The sequence below is a fragment of the Lagenorhynchus albirostris genome, chromosome 3, assembly GCF_949774975.1.
Source record: "Lagenorhynchus albirostris chromosome 3, mLagAlb1.1, whole genome shotgun sequence".
NCBI classification, from domain to species: Eukaryota; Metazoa; Chordata; class Mammalia; order Artiodactyla; family Delphinidae; genus Lagenorhynchus; species Lagenorhynchus albirostris.
Window position 1 is genome coordinate 77914196 of NC_083097.1, and position 21474 is coordinate 77935669.

General features: G+C 40.2%; 1 protein-coding gene across 5 annotated transcripts in view; it reads left to right on the forward strand.

Annotated features, from left to right (window-relative positions):
* CAST (calpastatin) overlaps positions 1–21474 on the forward strand; it is a 125433-nt gene that overhangs the window by 58409 nt on the left and 45550 nt on the right. For 3 of the 5 annotated variants that reach the window (XM_060143310.1, XM_060143311.1, XM_060143313.1), the window contains 5 exons: positions 6843–6902; positions 18336–18401; positions 19142–19182; positions 20580–20637; positions 21031–21144. In XM_060143310.1, coding sequence (XP_059999293.1) covers positions 6843–6902; positions 18336–18401; positions 19142–19182; positions 20580–20637; positions 21031–21144 — 339 coding nt within the window. The remainder of the gene's footprint in view (positions 1–6842; positions 6903–18335; positions 18402–19141; positions 19183–20579; positions 20638–21030; positions 21145–21474) is intronic. The other 2 variants (XM_060143312.1, XM_060143314.1) reach the window with 1 other exon arrangement.

Consider the following 21474-nt stretch of genomic DNA (forward strand, 5'->3'; position numbering starts at 1 on the left):
GTGATGATAACACCGACCAGCATTTGTCCAGCACTTACCACTTGCCAAGTGCTGTTGTAATGGGTTCATGTACATCAACTTATCCTTAAAACAACCCTACAAGGTAAGAATTGTTACTATTCTCATTTTATAGATGAGGACACTGAGGCACAGAGAGGTTAAGTAACTTGCTCGAGGTTGCACATGAATTCAATGCTAGCTGGAATTCCACCAGTCTTGAGTCCAGAGCCGCCTCTCACTCTCTTAACCAGTGAGTTATGCTGCCCGATGAGGTTCTCCTGAGACAGGAAGGACAGCATCCTGGGAGGTGGGGAGACACGGTGTGGGGCATAGCAAGAGACGTAGTGGAATGAGGAGATTAGGTCAAATATGGAAAGTCAAAGGTTCAGGCAGAAGACATTGGACCGTATCTAGGACAGTGAGAAACCACTGAGAGTTTAGTATTTCATCAGAGTGGGAACATGGTATGCATTGATTTCAGGTAAATTAGGCAGCGATAGAAAGGAGTGGGAGCTAGAAGTGGGGGTGGGGATGGGGGTGGGAGAGAACAAGGCATGGAAACTATTAGAAAGGCCTTGATGTAATCCAGGTGTGAGAGATATCTGATTAGACCAGGGAAAGAAATTAAAAGGATGGAATGGTAATGAGGACTTGGAGGTAGACTCCAAGCAATTCAGCGGCAGATGAGTTTCCCTGAATTACGTCATTTGGCCCTTACAGCAACTCCAGAGGCAGGTGATATTACTCCCATTTTGCAAATGAGGTTGAAGGCTTCTGGGAGGATAATTAATGTGAATGAGTAAGTGCTGGAGTCGGCATTTGAGCCTGCATCTGACTTTCTTGGCTTCCTCCCTTTAAGGTAAAATAATGTTGTCTGGTAATAAAGTAGGGCTGCTGATAAAGTATGGAGAACTGTTCACATAGTAAATGATATTTAAAATCATGGGCGGAGGGTAGGGGGAGAAGAGGGACTTCCCTGGTGACGCAGTGGTTGAGAGTCCGCCTGCCGATACAGGGAACATGGGTTCGTGCCCCGGTTCGGGAAGATCCCACATGCCGCGGAGCAACTAAGCCCGTGCACCACAACTACTGAAGCCGGCGCGCCTAGAGCCCCTGCTCCGCAACAAGAGAAGCCACTGCAATGAGAAGCCTGCACACCGCAACAAAGAGTAGCCCCCACGCACAGCAATGAAGACCCAAGGCAGCCAAAAGTAAATAAATAAATAAATGTATTAAAAAAAATAATAAAGTCATGGGGAAAAATCAACTCTCCGAGGATGCAGTAATATAAGAGAGAAGGCAGAGGGTTTGTGACTAAATATTAAAGAACGCAGAGAAGAATGGAGCAAGTGGAAAAGGCTTCCAGAAGGAAACAGGTCGGAGGGCTGGGGATTGGACTGGAGCTCCCTGCGTCACAGCAGCCCTGGGGAAGAGGATGGTCAGTGATTCAAAGTGAAACTGCGGATGGATTATCAGGTGGAAAAGGGCAGCACGTACGTGGGCTGGCATTCTCAGTAACCTCCGCAAACAAAGGCAGCTGGGGTGTGTGAAGGGTGACGTGCTGCCGGTGGGAGGCTGTGGGAACGCTGGCAGTGAGGGGTGGGGAGAGGAAGCAAGGTGTGGGGTGAGCGGCAGCCGCTGACTCATCTGCTGGGTGTGCTCTGGGTGCACTTTCTGAACTGAGCTGGGGCAAGGAGGGAGATCAAAGTGAGGCTGAGTGACTGGAGGGGAGGATTCCCATGAACCAACTGACAGTGCCTGGAAAGAAGCTGTTTTTTGGGAGCCCAAGCAAGTGAAAAGACTCTAGGACATGGGAGACAGAGAGGTAAGGAGCCGAGGGAATGAGTTTTTCATCAGCCAGATTTAATGGCAGCAGAATGGATGAGTAAGCCCTCTAGGACCCCGCCCCTTCTGAAGAAGCCCTTGGGTCCAGCCAGGACCTGTGGGCGAGCTCACAACCCTCTCCGCTCACATCCAGCATCACAGGACCATTGGGTTGGTCCTAGGTCTTACTTCTCTTCTCGCGCAGCCTCACTAGGCATCCTGCAGAATCAAGGGAAAGCCTTGGATAGAAACCTGCCATGAGTAAGAGCGGGGGTGAGCAGATTAGTGTACCCAACAGACAGCTCTTTTAAAGGGACCCCATGTGGTGGAAGAGAGACTTCATGCTGCAGTTAGGTCATTACTTGCCTGTATATGGTACTGTAAGTGAGCGGGGATTGGCGAAGGCGGATGGATGCCCACTTAGGATTGCAGTGGTTCGGAAGTTACAGTGCCAGGGCTGGCGCTAGTGAGATACACCTGAAAGGAAGGGCATGTAGGATTCGGATATTTGGGGAAGAGAAGCATCCCAACCAGTGGCACTTATGTGAAAAAAAACATAAAGGGGGAGGTGAGAGAGCTGTGCTCTGAGAAAGGGATGGGCTGGCTGCCTGGAGCAGATGTTCTGCGCTGGGAGATGCGGTGGGATTGGAGACTAGGGGTCTTTAAAGGCAAGAGAAAGGATTTCTGTGTGATACAGGGGGTAACAGGAGTCATCATCGCAGGCTCTACTATAGAGGGAGGCATGCGCGTGGGAGTGACATGTGCGAAGACTAGCGTAGCCAGAACAGGTGAGAGATCTAAAAGGCTGTAGTATGGGAGACCTTTGCAAAATATATGTGAAAAAGGAAAGCAGTTTCCATTTTTCAGGGGTCTTAAAAGCATACCATCTCCCCCTCATATTTCTAATCATTTCCTGCAGTGAACTCCAAAATTCTTATTGTAGCAAGTAAACAAATTTAAAGAGGTTTTGTTGAATAAAGCCAGAACGTTAACATGCCATACTGGATAAGTACAGGATTAAATATTAATTTTTTCTAGGCTGCAATTACTTTCTTTTATCGATATTGCTTTGTTTTAATGAGATTTGACAACACAGTAAGATTACTTCAGGTGGGCCTACAACTGACTTAGAACCAAAACATTTCTTCGGTCACCTAGGATTTTCTTCATACCTGTTAGAGCACTTAAGTTGTAACTAAACCTGTTTGATGTCTGTTTATTGCGCTGGACTGTGAACTCTTTCAAGGCTGTGACAGTGACATTCATTGTGTATCCTCAGCCCCAGGCTCATTGCTTTTTAAACAGCAATTGTTGAGTGGCTGGGTGGAAAATAATTATATTAAAGTACTTTTTCTCTGTTCTTTGTTACTCTGATTTGTGCCCTAATTAAAGATTATAAATGATTCATAATACTCTGGATGTCAAGAGATTTGCATGGGTCATTTAGGAGGGAGAGTATTGTTATGGCCGCACTTTAGTCTTATATACAGTCCTAATTCCATAGAGAGATTTTGGTATTTGAGCACTGATGTTGCTTTAAAACCGTCTATGCCTTGATATTAGGACCGGCTGAGTGGTCGGTCCTGCAGCAGAGAGTCACTGGTTTAAAAGTCAGGGGGCCTGGCTCAGCCCTGGCACAGACATCTCGGAGGGTCCTCCCCGCCTTCTGCCTGGGTGATGCCCCCGTATCCTTCAATCTCCACATTAACTGTCACTTCTTCAGCATCACCTGTCCTGACTGTCCCCTGAATTAGATCTGGTTGCCTAGTCTGTGGGACATGGTACCCTGTGATTTTCCTTTATAGCACTTATCACAAGTAGTTAATAAAGTGGTTATGCTTTTTTTAAATTTATTTCATTGAAGTATAGTTGATTTACAAGGTTGTGTTAATTTCTGCTGTACAGTGAAGTGATTCAGTTATACATATGTATACACATTCTTTTTCATATTCTTTTCCATTATGGTTTATCACAGGATATTCAATATAGTTACCTGGGCTACACAGTAGGACCTTGTTGTTTATCCATCCTATATATAATAGTTTGCATCTGCTAATCTCCATCCCTCTCCCCCTTGGCAACCACAAATCTGTTCTCTATGTCTGTGAGTCTGTTTCCGTTTTGTAGATAATTTCATTTGTGTCATATTTTAGATTCCACATGTAAGTGATATCATATGGTATTTGTCTTTCTCTTTCTGAGTTACTTCACTTAGTATGGTAATCTCTAGGTCCATCCATGTTGCCGTAAATGGCATTATTTCATTCTTTTTTTATGGCTGAGAATATTGCATTGTGTTTGTGTGTGTGTATACATATATATATATACATATACACCACATCTTCTTTATCCTTTGTTGATGGACATTTAGGTTTTTGTCATGTCTGGCTATTGTAAATGGTGCTGCTGTGAACATAGGGGTGCATGTGTCTTTTTGAATTATAGTTTTGTCCAGATATATGCCCAGGAGTGGGATTGAAGTGGTTAGTCTATTAATGTCATCTCTGACCAGACTGTAACTTTCACAAGGTCAGAGACAGGTCGGTCGGTTTCCCATCAGCTAACACAGTACTTGACACAAACTATGTTCTGGATAAATACTTACGGAGCCAGTGAACTGTGGTAAACTTTGATGGGTCACTTAATCTTTATGAGATACCATTTTCCTCATCTGTTTAAAACCTACATATTCAAAGTTTTTCTCTAAGGTTCTTCAAAGATTTATGGGTTAACTCTTCAAAATTCTTAAATTATAAGTTATTCACACCTATGATTAGAAAGTCAAACCATGTAGAAGATTTAAATTGAAAGTGTATATAATCCCCCAGTAAGGGTAACAAATAGTAAACTTTCCTTGTCTTTACAAATAAGATTGAACACACTACACTTAGCCAGAGTTGAACCAGCCCATAACAGGGTGGGATTATTTGCCTCCTTTCCAGCCCCCATGAAGTGGTTTTCCTATTTTAGTTTCAAAATGTTTAGTGCCTTAGTGACGGGATAAAACTTTCACGGAGGAATCTATGCTGAGAACAGGTGTGGCCAAGACCTTCAGCTAAATTCCCATTACAGCCTGCTCCATGCTTACTTATAGGCATTCCATGGAGATCTGACTGTCCTTGGTGAGCCTTTGAAAGTCTTCTTTCTAGGATTTAAGGATCCCTTCCAGCTATTGCTTAATAAAGCAGTAAGGCAGATTGGAAAACCCAAGGCTATGTAATTTCAGGAATGTTTTAATAAACTTGGATGTTTAGAAAATGAATGTTCACCCGAAGATTTGCAGCTTAAAAAGAACCTTTGTGTGGAGTGTTTGTCTTGGGTGGTTTTAGATGGCTGAGGGAAATCACTGAAGGAGTGGGATGTAGCTAAGTGGAACTTCTTGAGTTTGAATGGACCTTTGTACAACCAATTCTACTTGTGGAAAGACAGAATTGTATAGATATGGGAATGTTAATCCCCACAAACTAAAAAAAAAATTCTCCAGGAAAAATGCATATTCACATATTTGTCCATTAATTTGATGAGGGAAATCTACTTTGGTACCTCTTCCAGTTCTTTATCCCAAAGAGAATGTGAGAGAGACAGCGCATGCCTGCCACAGTGACAAGGTGTGTGTGTGTGTGTGTGTGTGTGTGTGTGTGTGTGTTTTAGGGTGGGGGGCTGCTTAAGGGTGCTCAGGAATAGTTAAGTTCATATGACTATGTTTGAAAAGTCAGTATACTAAAGCTTTGGGCTTTTATCTGTAAAATGTGGCAATTTAACTCTAAGCGCCAACATGCTCCACATTAAATGAGGTCGGTGGGGAAAGTGATCGTGTTCGTGGGCCGTGGGTTATAGTGGGTTCACGCAGTCACCTTGAGTGTGGTGTGTCGAGGTAGGGGAGCTGGGGCACCAGCAGGGATGGGTCCATCCTGCCCGGGGACTGAGCTTCTGAAGTGGCTCAGGGCCAGGCATCAGGGGATGGGGCTCTGGGTGCTGCTGGCAGGGAGCAGCTGTTTACTGACAGCCAGTTACTTAAGAAGACAACTGGTGCCAGATGGAATCCCTGGGCTCTAAAACCTAATGGAACTCAAATGTTAAGGAGGTTTAAATGAGCCTGAGTTGGAATTCACAAAGAATGTAATTGTGAGTTTAATATTAACCAGTGTAAGTTACTAGAGTATGTATTTCTCAATACCATGCAAGTGTCCACATCCACATCCCCCTGCTTGGGTGATTAGATTGCAGGGGCTGACCACATCCCTAGGAAAGGTGTTTCTTGAATACTTCAGTTACCATTCATCACCTTTGCCCTCCAGGGAGGAGCCTAGATGAGACAGATAATATAGCAATATCCCCTCTGCAACACGATCTCCCACCTTCTCTTCCTTACATGACGATTCTAATCTACCTGAGCCTATTTCCCAGAGCTATGCCTACTTGTCTATCTTACAATAGCCTAGGAATAATGCACTAGCAATTTAATGAACACCTATAATGTGCCAGGCATTTTACCCACATTATCGCAAATAATTACAACCCTGCAAAATAGACATTATAGGCCCCATTTTATATACTTGGAAAACTAAGACCCAAAGTCACAGAGCTAGTAATAGGCAAAGCTGGCATTTGAACAAAATTCTGTAAGTTTCAAAGTCCATGTTCTTTCTGAAAATAATACAAACAATAATTAGAATAATATTTACTGAGTACTTAAATACCAGGCAGTAATAAACTTAGAAGGCAGTTGTTACCTACGGAACAAAAATTGAGAAAGGGGAAACCAAAGATCAGAAAATTTAAGTAGCTTGCCCAAGGATTATTTAGTAAGTAGCACACTCCAAATGTGAACCCATTTGATCTGGTTACAAAGGCTTTTACCCACTGGGCAACACCACATACTGAACTTTTATGGGAGTGGTACTCTAGGTGAGGTAAAACCAAGGTAAAGAGTTAAGAGTAAGTGGTTAAAAGGACCCGAAGGACAAAGAAGGTTGTAGGTTAACTATAATTAAACTTCTTATTTCTTTCCTTTCTAGGTGACAACTTCCTCTGCTTCAACCAGGAAGTCTTCCAGTATGAATCCCACAGAAACCAAGGTATGGAGAATCTTCAAGAGTCAACTTGGGTGAATGCCTTTCAGTTGATTATATGGTAAAGCAAAATGAATGTGGGCTGTTGACAGATGGGTTATGTGTCCTAGGAAACTTAGGCTATGGAAGTAAACGTTTTCTTCCTAATTAATGAGAGTCTTTGGAAACTCAACTTTCCTTTCAGTATTTGCCTCAAACACCATCTATACACTTATACGTCATTTTAGAATATCTAGAAAAGAGTAGTCAGCAAGAGTTTTTTGGGTTCTAGACTTGAGTTTTTAAAATTGTAAGATAATTTCTCTAAATACATTTCTCTGGATCTAGAAAAGAATATAAATTCTTAATTTCTTGCTAAAATGGTTTTATTATCCTGGCCACTTAAAACTAAATCTAAGAATGAGAAAGGTTACACTAAGTGAACATAGAAAGAAGTGATACAGATACTGGTTATTTCAGATGCTTTCTGAAGTTTCTTTCTGAAATTTGAGTCATGTGGGGTACCATCTTATGGATAAACCTTTGTCAAGTTCTTGGGATTTATTCTGATTATAATTTCTTGGAATTTCAGAAGAAAAAATACAAGCATGTCCTCCAGTGTGATTGCCACGTGGAGTAAGCCTAGTTCTGAAGATAAGCCTAGTTCTTCATGCCTTAAACCCTCTCCCCTAATTACCATGACTCAAACCGTGTTTCTTGGGAATGTTTTGGGATGGAAGATTAAAGAGAGAGCATTCTCAAGATGCTCTCAACTAATTCTTATGAGCTAATATTCTTTAGTGCCTTTAAGAGTTACCCCAGCTCCATTATTATCAAATTTTGCTTGTTGAAAATTACCCACACACTTTTGCTTTCTATTTTCCTTGTAACTTTACTGTCCCAAGTAGGATCCTATGCCATAACTTAGTACTGGCACCATAATTTAGTGCCACTGAGGGATCCTATGGCCTCATCTTGAACTTTTCTTTAAAGGACATTGCAAATACCTTGAAACACACTGTCCAACTCTAAGCTCTTATAAATGTCATTTAGCACTCATTTTAATTTTTAAATTTATTTTTAATTTAAAGTTATGTTTTTACTTAGTAATTTACATTTACATTAATTTCTTAATTATTTTCAAAATATATGTTAACTGATCCGTAATTAATCTGTTAGCTGTCACTACTTATTTATACCAAGCTTAATCTTAAAAAATAAAAAAAATCTGACCTTAATCTTAAAATAATCTTAAGACTGTAGTAGAAATATTTACCCCTCCCAAAAAAAAATTCTCATTGAACCTAGAGTCCATGAAAATTAAAGTAAGGAGAGAAAGGAAAGCCAGAAACATAGGATTTCTGTTTTATTATTTTGGTTTGCATTTGACACAATGCCTGTTTATAATCCACCCCCGCTGACTCTCAGCTTGAGGACCAATGATTATTTCAAGTGTGCCCTGTTATCCAGAGTAAGTGTCAGCAAACACTTCAGCCATTGCTAAGCATGAATCATGAGAATTCCTGGCACTCCTACGGAACTGGATGAAGAGAAGGGAGAGAGAGGAAAGTAGGAGAGAGAAGGAGGGAGAGACAAAAATAAGATGCACATGATGAAGTGTCACCAATGGCTGACTCAGGACCACTTTTTGCCTCAATTCTCTTTCCTTGGTGGATTTCAATCACACTATTCTCATTAATCATCTTATCTTCATGTGCTGCTTTTTAAATTTTTTTTTAATTTTAAGAAATGTTTATTTTATATTGGAGTGTAGTTGATTTACAACGTTGTATTAGTTTCAGGTGTACAGCAAAGTCATTCAGTTTTACATATACATGTATCTACTCTTTTTCAAATTCTTTTCCCATTTAGGTTATTACAGAATATTGAGTAGAGTTCCCTGTGCTATACAGTAGATCCTTGTTGGCTATCTATTTTAAACATACTAGTGTGTATATGTCAATCCCAAACTCCCAATTTATCTCTCACCCCAACCTTTCCCCTTTAATAAGCATAAGTTTGTTTTCTAAGGCTGTGAGTCTGTTTCTGTTTTGTAAATAAGTTCATTTGTATCATTTTTTTTAGATTCTGCATGTAAGTGATATCATGTGATATTGTCTTTCTCTGCCTGACTTACTTCACTTAGTATGATAATCTCCAGGTCCATCCACATTGCCGCAAATGGCATTATTTCATTCTTTTTAATGGCTGAGTAATATTCCATTGTATATATGTACCCCATCTTCTTTATCCATTTATCTGTCCACAGACATTTAGGTTACTTCCATGTCTTGGCTATTGTAAACAGTGCTGCAATAAACACTGGGGTGCATGTATCCCTTTGAACCATTGTTTTCTCCGGATATATATGCTTAGGAGTGGGATAGCTAGATCATCTGGTAGCTCTATTTTTGGTTTCTTTTTTATTTTATTTTATTTTATTTTATTTTATTTATTTATTTATTTTTGCGGTACACGGGCCTCTCACTGTTGTGGCCTCTCCTGTTGCGGAGCACAGGCTCCAGACACGCAGGCTCAGCGGCCATGGCTCACGGGCCCAGCCGCTCTGCGGCATGTGGGATCTTCCCAAACCAGGGCACGAACCCATGTCCCCTGCATCGGCAGGCGGACTCTCAACCACTGCGCCACCAGTGAAGCCCCTATTTTTAGTTTCTTAAGGAACCTCCATACTGTTCTCCATAGTGGTTGTACCAATTCACATTCCCACCAACAGTGTAGGAGGGTTCTCATTTCTCCACACCCTCTCCAGCATTTATTGTTGGTAGACTTTTTGATGATGGTCATTCTGACTGGTGTGAAGTGATATCTCATTGTAGTTTTCATTTGCATTTCTCTAATAATTAGCAAGGTTGGGCATCTTTTGATGTCCCTCTTGGCCCATCTGTATGTCTTCTTTGGAGAAATGTCTATTTAGGTCTTCTGCCCATTTTTTGATTGGGTTGTTTTGTTTTTTTGATATTGAGTTGCATGAGCTGTCTGTAAATTTTGGAGATTAATCCCTTGTCGGTCACATCATTTGCAAACATTTTCTTGCATTCTGTAGGTTGCCTTTTCATTTTGTTTATGGTTTTCTTAGCTGTACAAAAGCTTTTAACTTTAATTAGGTCCCATTTGTTTATTTTTGTTTTTACTTCCATTACACTAGGAGACGGGTCCAAAAAGGTATTGCTGTGATTTATGTCAAAGTGTGTTCTGCCTATGTTTTCCTCTGAGAGTTTTATAGTATCTGGTCTTACATTTGGGTCTTTAATCCATTCTGAGTTTATTTTTGTGTATGGTGTTAGAGAATTTTCTAATTTCATTCTCTTACATTTAGCTGTCTAGTTTTCCCAGCACCATTTATTGAAGAGACTGTCTTTTCTCCATGATACAGTCTTGCCTCATTTGTTGTAGATTAATTGACTATAGGTGCGTGGGTTTATTTCTGGGCTTTCTATACTGTTCCATTGATCTATATTTCTGATTTTGTGCTGGTACCATACTGTTTTGATGACTGTAGCTTTGCAGTATAGTCTGAAGTCAGGGAGTCTGATTCCTCCAGTTCTGTTTTTCTTTCTCAAAATTGCTTTGGATATTCGGGGTCTTTTGTGTTTTCATACATATTTAAAAAATTTTTGTTCTAGTTCTGTGAAAAATGCCATTGGTAATTTGATAAGTTGCATTGAGTCTGTAGATTGCCTTGGGTAGTATAGTCATTCTGAAAATATTGCTTCTTCCTATCCAAGAACATGGTATATTTGTTTGTGTCATCTTTGATTTCTTTCATCAGCATCCTATAGTTTCTGGAGTACAGGTCTTTTACATCCTTAGGTAGGTTTATTCCTAGGTATTTTATTCTTTTGATGTGATGGTAAATGGGATTCTTTGCTTAATTTCTTTTTCTGATCTTTTGTTGTTAGTGTGTAGAAATGCAACAGATTTCTCTGTATTAATTTTGTATAATGCAATTTACCAGATTCATTGATTAGCTCTAGTAGTTTTCTGGTAGCATCTTTAGGATTTCCCAGGTATAGTATCATGTCATCTGCAAACAGTGACATTTTTACTTCTCCTCTTCCAGTTTGGATTCTATTTCTTTTTCTTATTGCCGTGGCTAGGACTTCTAAAACTATGTTGAATAAAAGCAGTGAGACTGGACATCCTTATCTTGTTCCTGATCTTAGAGGAAATGCTTTTGGCTGTTCACTGTTGAGTATGTTGTTAGCTGTAGGTTTGCCATATATGGGCTTTATTATGTTGTGGTATGTTCCCTCTGTGCCCACTCTCTGGAGAGTTTTTATCATAAATCGGTGTTGAATTTTGTCAAAAGCTTTTTCTGCATCTATTGAGATGATCATATGGTTTTTATTCTTCAATTTGTTGACGTAGTGTATCACACTGATTGACTTGCAGATATTGAAAAATTCTTGCATCCCTGGGATAAACCTCAATTGATTGTGGTAGATGATCCTTTTAATGTATTGTTGGATTCAGTTTGCTAGTATTTTGTTGAGGATTTTTGTGTTCATCAGTGATACTGGCCTATAATTTTCTTTTTTGGTGGCTCTTTGTCTGGTTTTGGTATCAAGTTGATGGTGGCCTCATAGAATGAGTTTGGGAGTGTTCCTTCCTCTGTGATTTTTTGGAATAGTTTCAGAAGGTAGGTGTTAACTCTTCACTAAGTGATAGAACTTGCCTGTGAAGCCATCTGGTCCTGGACTTTTATTTGTTGGGAGATTTTTAGTCACAGTTTCAATTTCAGTACTTGTGATTGGTCTGTTAATATTTTCTATTTCTTCCTGGTTCAGTCTTGGGAGATTGTACCTGTCTAATAATTTGTCCATTTCTTCTAGGTTTTCCATTTTATTGGCATATAGTTGCTTGTAGTAGTCTCTTATGATCCTTTGTATTTCTGTGGTGTCCATTGTAACTTCTTTCTCATTTCTAGTTTTACTGATTTGAGCCCTCTCCCTTTTTTTCTTGCTGAGTCTGGCTAAAGGTTTATCCATTTTGTGTATCTTTTCAAAGTACCAGCTTTCAGTTTCATTGATCTTTTCTATGGTTTTCTTTGTCTCTATTCCATTTATTTCTGCTCTGATCTTTATAATTTGTTTCCTTCTACTGACTTTGGGTTTTGTTTGTTCTTCTTTCTCTAGTTGCTTTAGGTGTAAGGTTAGATTATTTATTTGAGATGTTTCTTCTTTCCTGAGGTAAGATTGTATCACTATAAACTGCCCTCTTAGAACTGCTTTTACTGCATCCCACAGGTTTTGAATCATCATGCTTTCACTTTCATTTGTCTGTAGATATTTTTTCATTTCCTCTTTTATTTCTTCAGTGATCCATTAGTTGTTTAGTAGCATACTGTTTATTGTTTAGCCTTCACATCTTTGTGTTTTTTACAGTTTCTTTCTTGTAGTTGATTTCTAATCTCATAGAGTTGTGGTTGGAAAAGATGCTTGATATGATTTCACTTTTCTTAAATTTACTGAGACTGGCTTTGTGGCCTAGGATATTATCAATCCTGGAGAATGTTCTGTGGGCACTTGAGAAGAAAGTGTATTCTGTTGCTTTTGATTGAATACTCTGTAAATATAAATGAAGTCCATCTGGTCTGATGTGTCATTTAAGGCCTTTGTTTCCATACTGATTTTCTGTCTGGATGATCTGTCCATTGATGAAAGTGGGGTGTTAAAGTCCCCCATTATTATTGTGTTACTGTCAATTTCTCCTTTTATGGCTGTTAGCATTTGCCTTATATATTGGGGTGCTCCCACATTGGGTGCATATTATATTTACAATTGTTCTATCTTCTTCTTGGATCGATCCCTTGATCCTTATGTAGTGTCCTTCTTTGTCTCTTCTAATAGTCTTTATTTTAAAGTCTATTTTGTGTGATATGAGAATGACTACTCCAGCTTTCTTTTGGTTTCCATTTGCATGGAATATCTTTTTCCATCCCCTCACTTTCAGTCTGTATGTGTCTATAGGTCTGAGGTGGGTGTCTTGTAGACAGCATATATATGGGTCTTGTTTTTGTATCCATTCAGCCAATCTGTGTCTTTTTGTTGGAGCATTTAATCCATTTCCATTTAAGGTAATTATCGATATGTATGTTCCTATTCCCATTTTCTTAATTCTTTTGGGTTTGTTATTGTAGGTCTTTTCCTTCTCTTGTGTTTCTTGCCTAGAGAAGATCCTTTAGCATTTGTTGTAAAGCTGGTTTGGTGGTGCTGAACTCTCTCAGCTTTTGCTTGTCTGTAAAGGGTTTAATTTCTCCATCAAATCTGAATGAGATCCTTGCTGGGTAGAGTAATCTTGCTTGTAGGTTTTTCTCCTTCATCACTTTAAATATGTCCTGCCAGTCCCTTCTGGCTTGCAGAGTTTCTGCTGAAAGATCAGCTGTTAACCTCATGGGGATTCCCTTGCGTGTTATTTGTTGTTTTTCCCTTGCTGCTTTTAATATGTTTTCTTTGTATTTAATTTTTGACAGTTTGATTAATATGTGTCTTGACGTGTTTCTCCTTGGATTTATCCTGTATGGGACTCTCTGTGCTTCCTGGACTTGATTAACTATTTCCTTTCCCATATTAGGGAAGTTTTCAACTATAATCTCTTCATATATTTTCTCAGTCCCTTTCTTTTTCTCTTCTTCTGGGACCCCTATAATTTGAATGTTAGTGCATTTAATGTTGTCCCAGAGGTCTCTGAGACTGACTTCAATTCTTCTCATTCTTTTGTCTTTCTTCTGCTCTGCAGTAGTTATTTCCACTATTTTATCTTCCAGGTCACTTATCCGTTCTTCTGCCTCAGTTATTCTGCTCTTGATCCCATCTAGAGAATTTTTAATTTCATTTATTGTGTTGTTCATCACTGTTTGTTTGCTCTTTAGTTCTTCTAGGTCCTTGTTAAACATTTCTTGTATTTCCTCCATTCTATTTCCAAGATTTTGGATCATCTTTACTATCATTATTGTGAATTGTTTTTCATGTAGACTGCCTATTTCCTCTTCATTTGTTAGGTCTGGTGGGTTTTTGCCTTGCTCCTTCATCTGCTGTGAGTTTCTCTGTCTTCTCATTTTGCTTAACTTAGTGTGTTTGGGGTCTCCTTTTCGCAGGCCGCAGGTTCATAGTTCCCGTTGTTTTTGGTGTCTGTCCCCAGTGGCTAAGGTTGGTTCAGTGGGCTGGGTAGGCTTCCTGGTGGAGGGGACTAGTGCCTGTGTTCTGGTGGATGAGGCTGGATCTTGTTTTTCTGGTGGGCAGGTCCACGTCTGATGGTGTGTTTTGTGGTGTTTGTGGCCTTATTATGATTTTAGGCAGCCTCTCTGCTAATGGATGTGGTTGTGTTGCTGTCTTGCTGGTTGTTTGGTGTAGGGTGTCCAGCACTATAGCTTGCTGGTCGTTGAGTGGAGCTCGGTGTTGGCATTGCGATGGAGATCTCTGGGAGATATTTGTCGTTTCATATTATGTGGAGCTGGGAGGTCTCTTGTGGACCAGTGTCCTGAAGTTGGCTCTCCCACCTCAGAGGCACAGCCCTGACGCCTGCCTGGAGCACCAAGAGCCTGTCATCCACACAGCTCAGAATAAAAGGGAGAAAAAAGAGAAAGAGAGAAAGAAGAAGATAAAATAAAATAAAATAAAGTAAAATAAATAGTTATTAAAATAAAAAATAAAAATTTTTTAAATAATTTTTTTTAAGTAATTAAAAAAAGAAAAAGAAGAGAGCAACCAAACCAAAAAACAAATCTACCAGTGATAACAGGTGCTAAAAACTATACTAAAAAACAAAACAAAACAAAAAATGCACAGTCAGAACCCTAGGACAAATGGTAAAAACAAAGCTATACTGACAAAATAACACACAGAAGCATACACATACACACTCACAAAATGAGAAAAAGGGAAAAAAATGTATAGATCGTTGCTCCCAAAGTCCACCTCCTCAATTTGGGATGATTTGTTGTGTATTGGGTATTCCACAGATGCAGGGTACATCAAGTTGATTGTGGAGATTTAATCCACTGCTCCTGAGGCTGCTGGGAGAGATTTCCCGTTTTCTTCTTTGTTCGCACAGCTCCTGGGGTTCAGCTTTGGATTTGGTCCCGCCTCTGCATGTAGGTCGCCGGGGGGCGTCTGTTCTTCGCTCAGGACAGGGTTAAAGGAGCAGCTGATTTGGGGGCTCTGGCTCACTCAGGCCGGGGGGAGGGAGGGGTACAGAGTGCGGGGTGAGCCTGCGGCAGCAGAGGCCGGCATGACGTTGCACCAGCCTGAGGCGTGCCGTGTGTTCTCTGCGCCTTGTGTTCTCCGCGCCGTGTGTTCTCCGGGGGAAGTTGTCCCTGGATCACGGGACCCTGGCAGTGGCGGGCTGCACAGGCTCCCGGGAGGAGAGGTGTGGATAGTGACCTGTGCTTGCACACAGGCTTCTTGGTGGCGGCAGCAGCAGCGTTAGCGTCCCATGCCCGTCTCTGGGTCTGCGCTGAAAGCCACGGCTCGCGCCTGTCTCTGGAGCTCCTTTAACCGGTGCTCTTAATCCCCTCTCCTGGCGCACCAGGAAACAAAGAGGCAAGAAAAAGTCTCTTGCGTCTTTGGCAGCTCCAGACCTTTCCCCAGACTCCCTCCCAGCTAGCTGTGGCACACTAGCCCCCTTCAGGCTGTGTTCATGCTGCCAGCCCCAGTCCTCTCCCTGTGATCCAACCTCCGAAGCCTGAGCCTCAGCTCCCAGCCCCCGCCCGTGCCGGCAGTGAGCAGACAAGCCTCTCAGTCTGGTGAGTGCTGGTCGGCACCGATCCTCCGTGCGGAAATCTCTGCTTTGCCCTCCTCACCCCTGTTGCTGTGCTCTCCTCCGTGGCTCCGAAGCTTCCCCCCTCTGCCACCCGCAGTCTCCGCCCGCGAAGGGGCTTCTTACTGTGTGAAACCTTTCCGCCTTCACTGCTCCCTCCCACTGGTGCGGGTCCCGTCCCTATTCTTTTGTCTCTGTTTTTTCTTTTTTCTTTTGTCCTACCCAGGCACATGGGGAGTTTATTGCCTTTTGTGAGGTCTGAGGTCTTCTGCCAGCGTTCAGTGGGTGTTCGGTAGGAGTTGTTCCACATGTAGATGTATTTCTGATGTATTTGTGGGGAGGAAGGTCATCTCCACGTCTTACTCTTCCGCCATCATGAAGCTCCTCTCCCCTTCATGTACTTCTCATGTTTGTTTCATAACATTTATATCAGCCTCCTCTTGGAGATTTCTGTAAACTTTATGAGCATATTTCTCTAAATATTTTGAGCTTTTAAAGAAAAGATGTTAATTCAAATAAAGCCTATATCAAATCCTTGTCATGTTTTACAGCTTTGAAATGAAAGTCAGTCTAGCTCTGGAGGTAATATGTCTAGATCTATGTTCTCTCTCTCTTGTCCCTCACACTAGAATTGGTAGTCACACTGCTGTGTGTAGGATGAAAGGTCAGATCATTGTTAATCAGGTTGAGATCTCTGAGAGGCTTTGTAGAGTGGACACTGGAGCCAGACGGCTTGGCTGCTATTCCTAGTTCTATGCTGCCTGTGATGCTGGAAAATTCCTCTTGGCTTTCATTTCCTTTTTTAATTTAATTTTTATTTTATATTAGATTATAGTTGATTTACAATGTTGTGTTAGTAGTTTCAGGCATACAGCAAAGAGATTCAGTTATATATATACAGATATCCATTCCTTTTCAGATTCTTTTCTCATATAGGTGATTATAGACTATTCAGTAGCATTCCCTGTGCTATACAGTAGGTCCTTGTTGATTATCTGTTTTATATATAGTAGTATGTATACGTTAATGCCAAACTCCTAATTTATCCCTCCCCACAGCTTTCCCCTTTGGTAACCATAAGTTTGTTTTAGAAGTCTGTGAGTCCTTATCTGTACAATTTGGAGGAGGATGATAATAGTACCTTTCTCACCAGACTGTGTAAGGAAACAGAGATAAGGCTATTGAACAGTGCCTGTCCCACAGCAGGTGCCCAGTAGAAGCTGGCTGGCACTGGAGAGACAATGCAGTGCAGTGCAGTGATTGAGAACACATAACCCCAGCTCCACCATGGGTGTCCTTGGGAAGTTATTTAACTTCCATGTCCCTCAATTTTCATCCATGAAATGGGAATGATGATGATGATGGTGATGATAATAATGATACTCATTATACCTGTCTCAAAGGATTATTATGAGGACTAAGAGGGTTGGACTAAGAGAGTTTCAAACAGTCCCTTGTACTGAGAGGCTATAATAAGCATTAGTTATTATTGTCATCAGTATTATGTTCATCAGCCTCACCACCACCAAAAATAAATTTAGGAGATGTGTCAGTGATTACTGATTAAAATGTATATTTCATTAGAAGCTGCTTGCGCCTGTGAGTATACATTCTTAATTGTATTGTAGAGTTCTTCCATGCAAAATATTGCCAAAATGCCAAATTACAAATTAGAAGCTATTAATAGACTCAAACCTTTAAAATACCAGCTGGTTTATTTTCCTTGTTAATCATTTAATAAATTTCATTTGCATAAACTCATAAAAAAAGGAGAGTAGCATGTACAGAAACTCATTAACAAGGATCCAGTTTGAAAGGATCCAAAATTTTAAAAACATTTCTTTGTTCCTGAACTTTGTTTCCTTTCCAAAACAATAAGTGTGTTGGCATAACAAGGGTCTATTATGTGAGGAACACATGTGCCTTCATTACTGAAGCACAAGACATGATAAATTAAGAGGATATTTGGCATCAGTCTCTTCAAATGATAGAATAAAAAATAGGAGTTTGTGGGCTTCCCTGGTGGCGCGGTGGTTGAGAGTCTGCCTGCCGATGCAGGGGACGCGGGTTCGTGCCCCCGTCCGGGAGGACCCCACATGCCGCGGAGCGGCTGCGCCCGTGAGCCATGGCCGCTGAGCCTGCGTGTCCGGAGCCTGTGCTCCGCACCGGGAGAGGCCGCGGCAGTGAGAGGCCCACGTACCGCAAAAAAAAAAAAAAAAAAAAGTAGGAGTTTGTGCTGATATCACCGAGCAGATAAAAGGGGAAGAAATGGCAGAAGCATCAGGCCTAATTTTTAATCTCTTACTTTGAAAAGTTCATAAAATGTTTAATCAGATTTTATTCTTGTTTTCATATCTTCCCTATACGGAGAATGCATGTGTATACTTAAGTAATTGTCTTTTTTGACACAGGTAACTTTTGGGTGGGTAGAATTGTAAAATACTCCACTAAAGATCCTAAATAACAACCAGCTCTTCAGAAGCATTCCTAGAACTTTAGATTCGATTGCTAGATTTTTATCATGCTACAAAAATCCATGCGCTATTTACAAAATTGTTCTAATATTGTGCTGACAGAATTTCAGAAAACTTTTGACAGACCTTTAGCCCTGTTTATTCATGTTACTTATTTGACTGCCAAATAAAATAAAATCACACTTGGGGCTGTTCTCTTATATATTAGGCCATTCCAGTCAGCAAACAGTTGGAAGGACTGCATTCTCCTAATAAGAAAAGACACAAAAAACAGGTGATGTGGTTCATTGTACTAGGGGACATTTCTGTTTACTAATGGTCACTTCAGCTGCTTAACACGTGCTAATAATTTCAGTTCACAATCTTCTGCAACACTTTGACCCATCAGGGGCTTCTGGTAGGTTTAGTTACCCATGGCTCACATTCTGGCACTAAAAATCAATTTCACTGCTTCCTGTGTTCTTGATACTGTCAGCCTCCCATTGTTTTACATCATCAGCTGAAACCTATGCTGAGTATTTCACTCATAAAGAGATAAACGATGTTAGTGGCTTTGAAGGATGAGGGTTTTTATTTTAGTTTGCTTATGTATTAGCTACCATGTTCATAGTAATAAATCTTCACATAATTTTAATACACACAGAAGTAAGATGCAAATTGCCATCTGAGTAGTAAGAGCAGACTATTAATTAGTGTGCTTAAGTGTTTATCTAAAGAGTTACAATTCCGGGAATTCCCTGGCGGTCCAGTGGTTAGGACTCCATGCTTCCACTGCAAGGGGCACGGATTTGATCCCTGATTGGGGAACTAAGATCCCACAAGCCACGTGGTGTGGACAAATAAATAAAGAGTTACAGTTCCAAGAAAAGTATAATTTTAACTCATGAAGTTTATATTTATAAATACATAAAAATTATCTTTTTTAGCTTCCTTAGTTGAAGAAAATATATGATAAACTTTGTAAACTATGTTCATTTTTCCTTCCTTTCTTTTTCTTTCTTTTTCTGAATTTAGGCTGTAAAAACAGAACCTGAGAAGAAGTCACAATCAACTAAGGTAAATGATTTAAGTCAACTAGTGAGTTATTTGGAGTCTTTGCAACAATAATGAATAACTCATTTCCTCTATTGGTGCTACTAAATGGTAAAAAAAAATTTTGTCAGCTAATTAAATTAATTTTAGATTACCCTTTTGAACATGATTATAGTGTATATAAAATAATTATAACATTAAATCCATATATTGCTAAAATGAATAGTATTTTATAAGTCTACTTCAGAAGGCATTTTATTCAAATCTAGATTTTTGTTATAGCTGAAGTAATTTAAAAAAAAAGCAACAGGAACAAAGGACAAGGGACAAAGGGTAATGAGTATTTGATTACTGATTAATGATGAGACATCAAGAATAAAGGTGTCCATTGAACCCAACACCTAGATAACTTAAAGATGAGAGTCTCTCCTTAGACTAGGCCCTGGGTTTATCTTGATGGTCTTATTTCCATTGGTGGAACTAGTTATCAGTTACTTAGGAGACAGCTCTGACTTTCCCTTGGGAACGGCTTCCCTTGCTTTCCTGACTCATGGCTGTCTAGACTGAAAGCCAATTCCAGTCCATATGGAGATGACCCCAGGGTGTCTGCAGGCAGGGCAAATGTTTCTCTTCAATAAGGTGCTATACTTTATTTCTTTCAAGTACACTTGAGCAGTTGACTCAGACCACAAGGTTTCCTGTAGGGAAGCAGAAAGATGATTTGGGCTGAAGTACTTTAAGTGCAGGCAAGGGTGGGGAGTGTGGTGGGCAGAGTCATCTGGGTGAAAGATGAAACTTATATGATTTTGTGTAAGGCCTCTTGGCCCCTGAGGATGGTAATTATATAGTCCCCTATAGAAGAATAATTCAGCAGCCGGTGGAAGTTGTCTTCTATTCCATATTTAAATGTTTTTGGTTACTCAGTTGGGCTTCTAGTGATACCTGTCTTCTCTACCTGTAGCACAGAAAAAAACATATAAATCATTTAACTAAAAAAATACAGTGTTCATCTCCTATGAAAGGAGATTTTTTTTGAAAATCAATTTTAATTTCTAAAGTAGGATTCCCTATCAACAAACTCAGTGGTCAAAGTGATCATTTGACGTCTCTGTGGATGGACTTGCAGTTATCAAATGATCTACATGAGTTGTGAAAAACAGCCAATAATTTAGAGATACATAGCTATTTGAAAAATCATTCTAGATGAAATACTACATTTTTCATTATTTTTCTGATAATTATCATTATCAGACTGTTGGTAGGATTATTATCAACCAGACAGCAACATCTACTTCTCTAACTGGGCCTTTCCTAAGAGAGGCAGAATGGTCTAATTGGGATTTTTGGTTTTGAGCTTATTTGGAAATATAAAAACAATGTACTCTGATGTAATTGAGATTTTATCGTTTGAAATTTGACGGCCATCTGTGGTTCATGAGAAAAAAACCCAAGAAGTAAAGCCAAAGGAACACACAGAGGTAAATGATCATCATTAGGACTTGATATCATAAGGGGAAACCTTTTTTTCTTTGTTTTTTGGTGAAGGATAAAATTCTGAACTGTTCAAGTCCTACTGAGCATGGCTGGTGTTTGTTTTCCCACTAAAATGGTACCACCATGTGGCATTAGCAGGATTTGCAATTTGCTCAGGTGATTCTTGCTGAATTTGGGAGGAAGGATTTGCATTGTTTCAAATTTTGTACTCAAAGTGAAATTTTGTCACATATCATTCTAATTTAAATTCGCACAATAAAAAACTGCATAAAACACAGTTGTTATGAATACTTTCTATTCCATAGAGAAAAGTAGCAATATTTATCATATTGTTAACATTGTGGGACGTGTGTGTGTGTGTGTGTGTGTGTTTTCAGCCAAAAAGCCTACCCAAGCACTCATCAGGTACGGGAAGTAAGCATACTTATAATGAAAAAGCAGTTTCCAGACCAAGTGAGCAGCCAACATCAGAGAAATCAACAATACCAAAGGTAAATAAAGCAGACCGATAGGAAAACACTAATGTCAACTAGGGAATTGACAGGTCCTCTGTCTACATTGATGTGTGTAGGTCATTCGGCGTACAGAGGTACGCCGAATATATCTTGTATTGTAAAGATTTGGTGCTCTCATTTTGCTGGTGTTGCAAATAAGCTTGTGGAAACTTGGGACTAAGTAAGGCCCGAGAAGGGCATCAGATAGGTCTGGGGGATGTTCCATCGTGCCCTCTCCACCGTGTTGTGACTTTGAGGCAGCTGAGTCTGGTGTCTCACAGATGGGAAGCTTGGGATTGAGGCTGCCTCCTGGACCCCTCTCCTCGT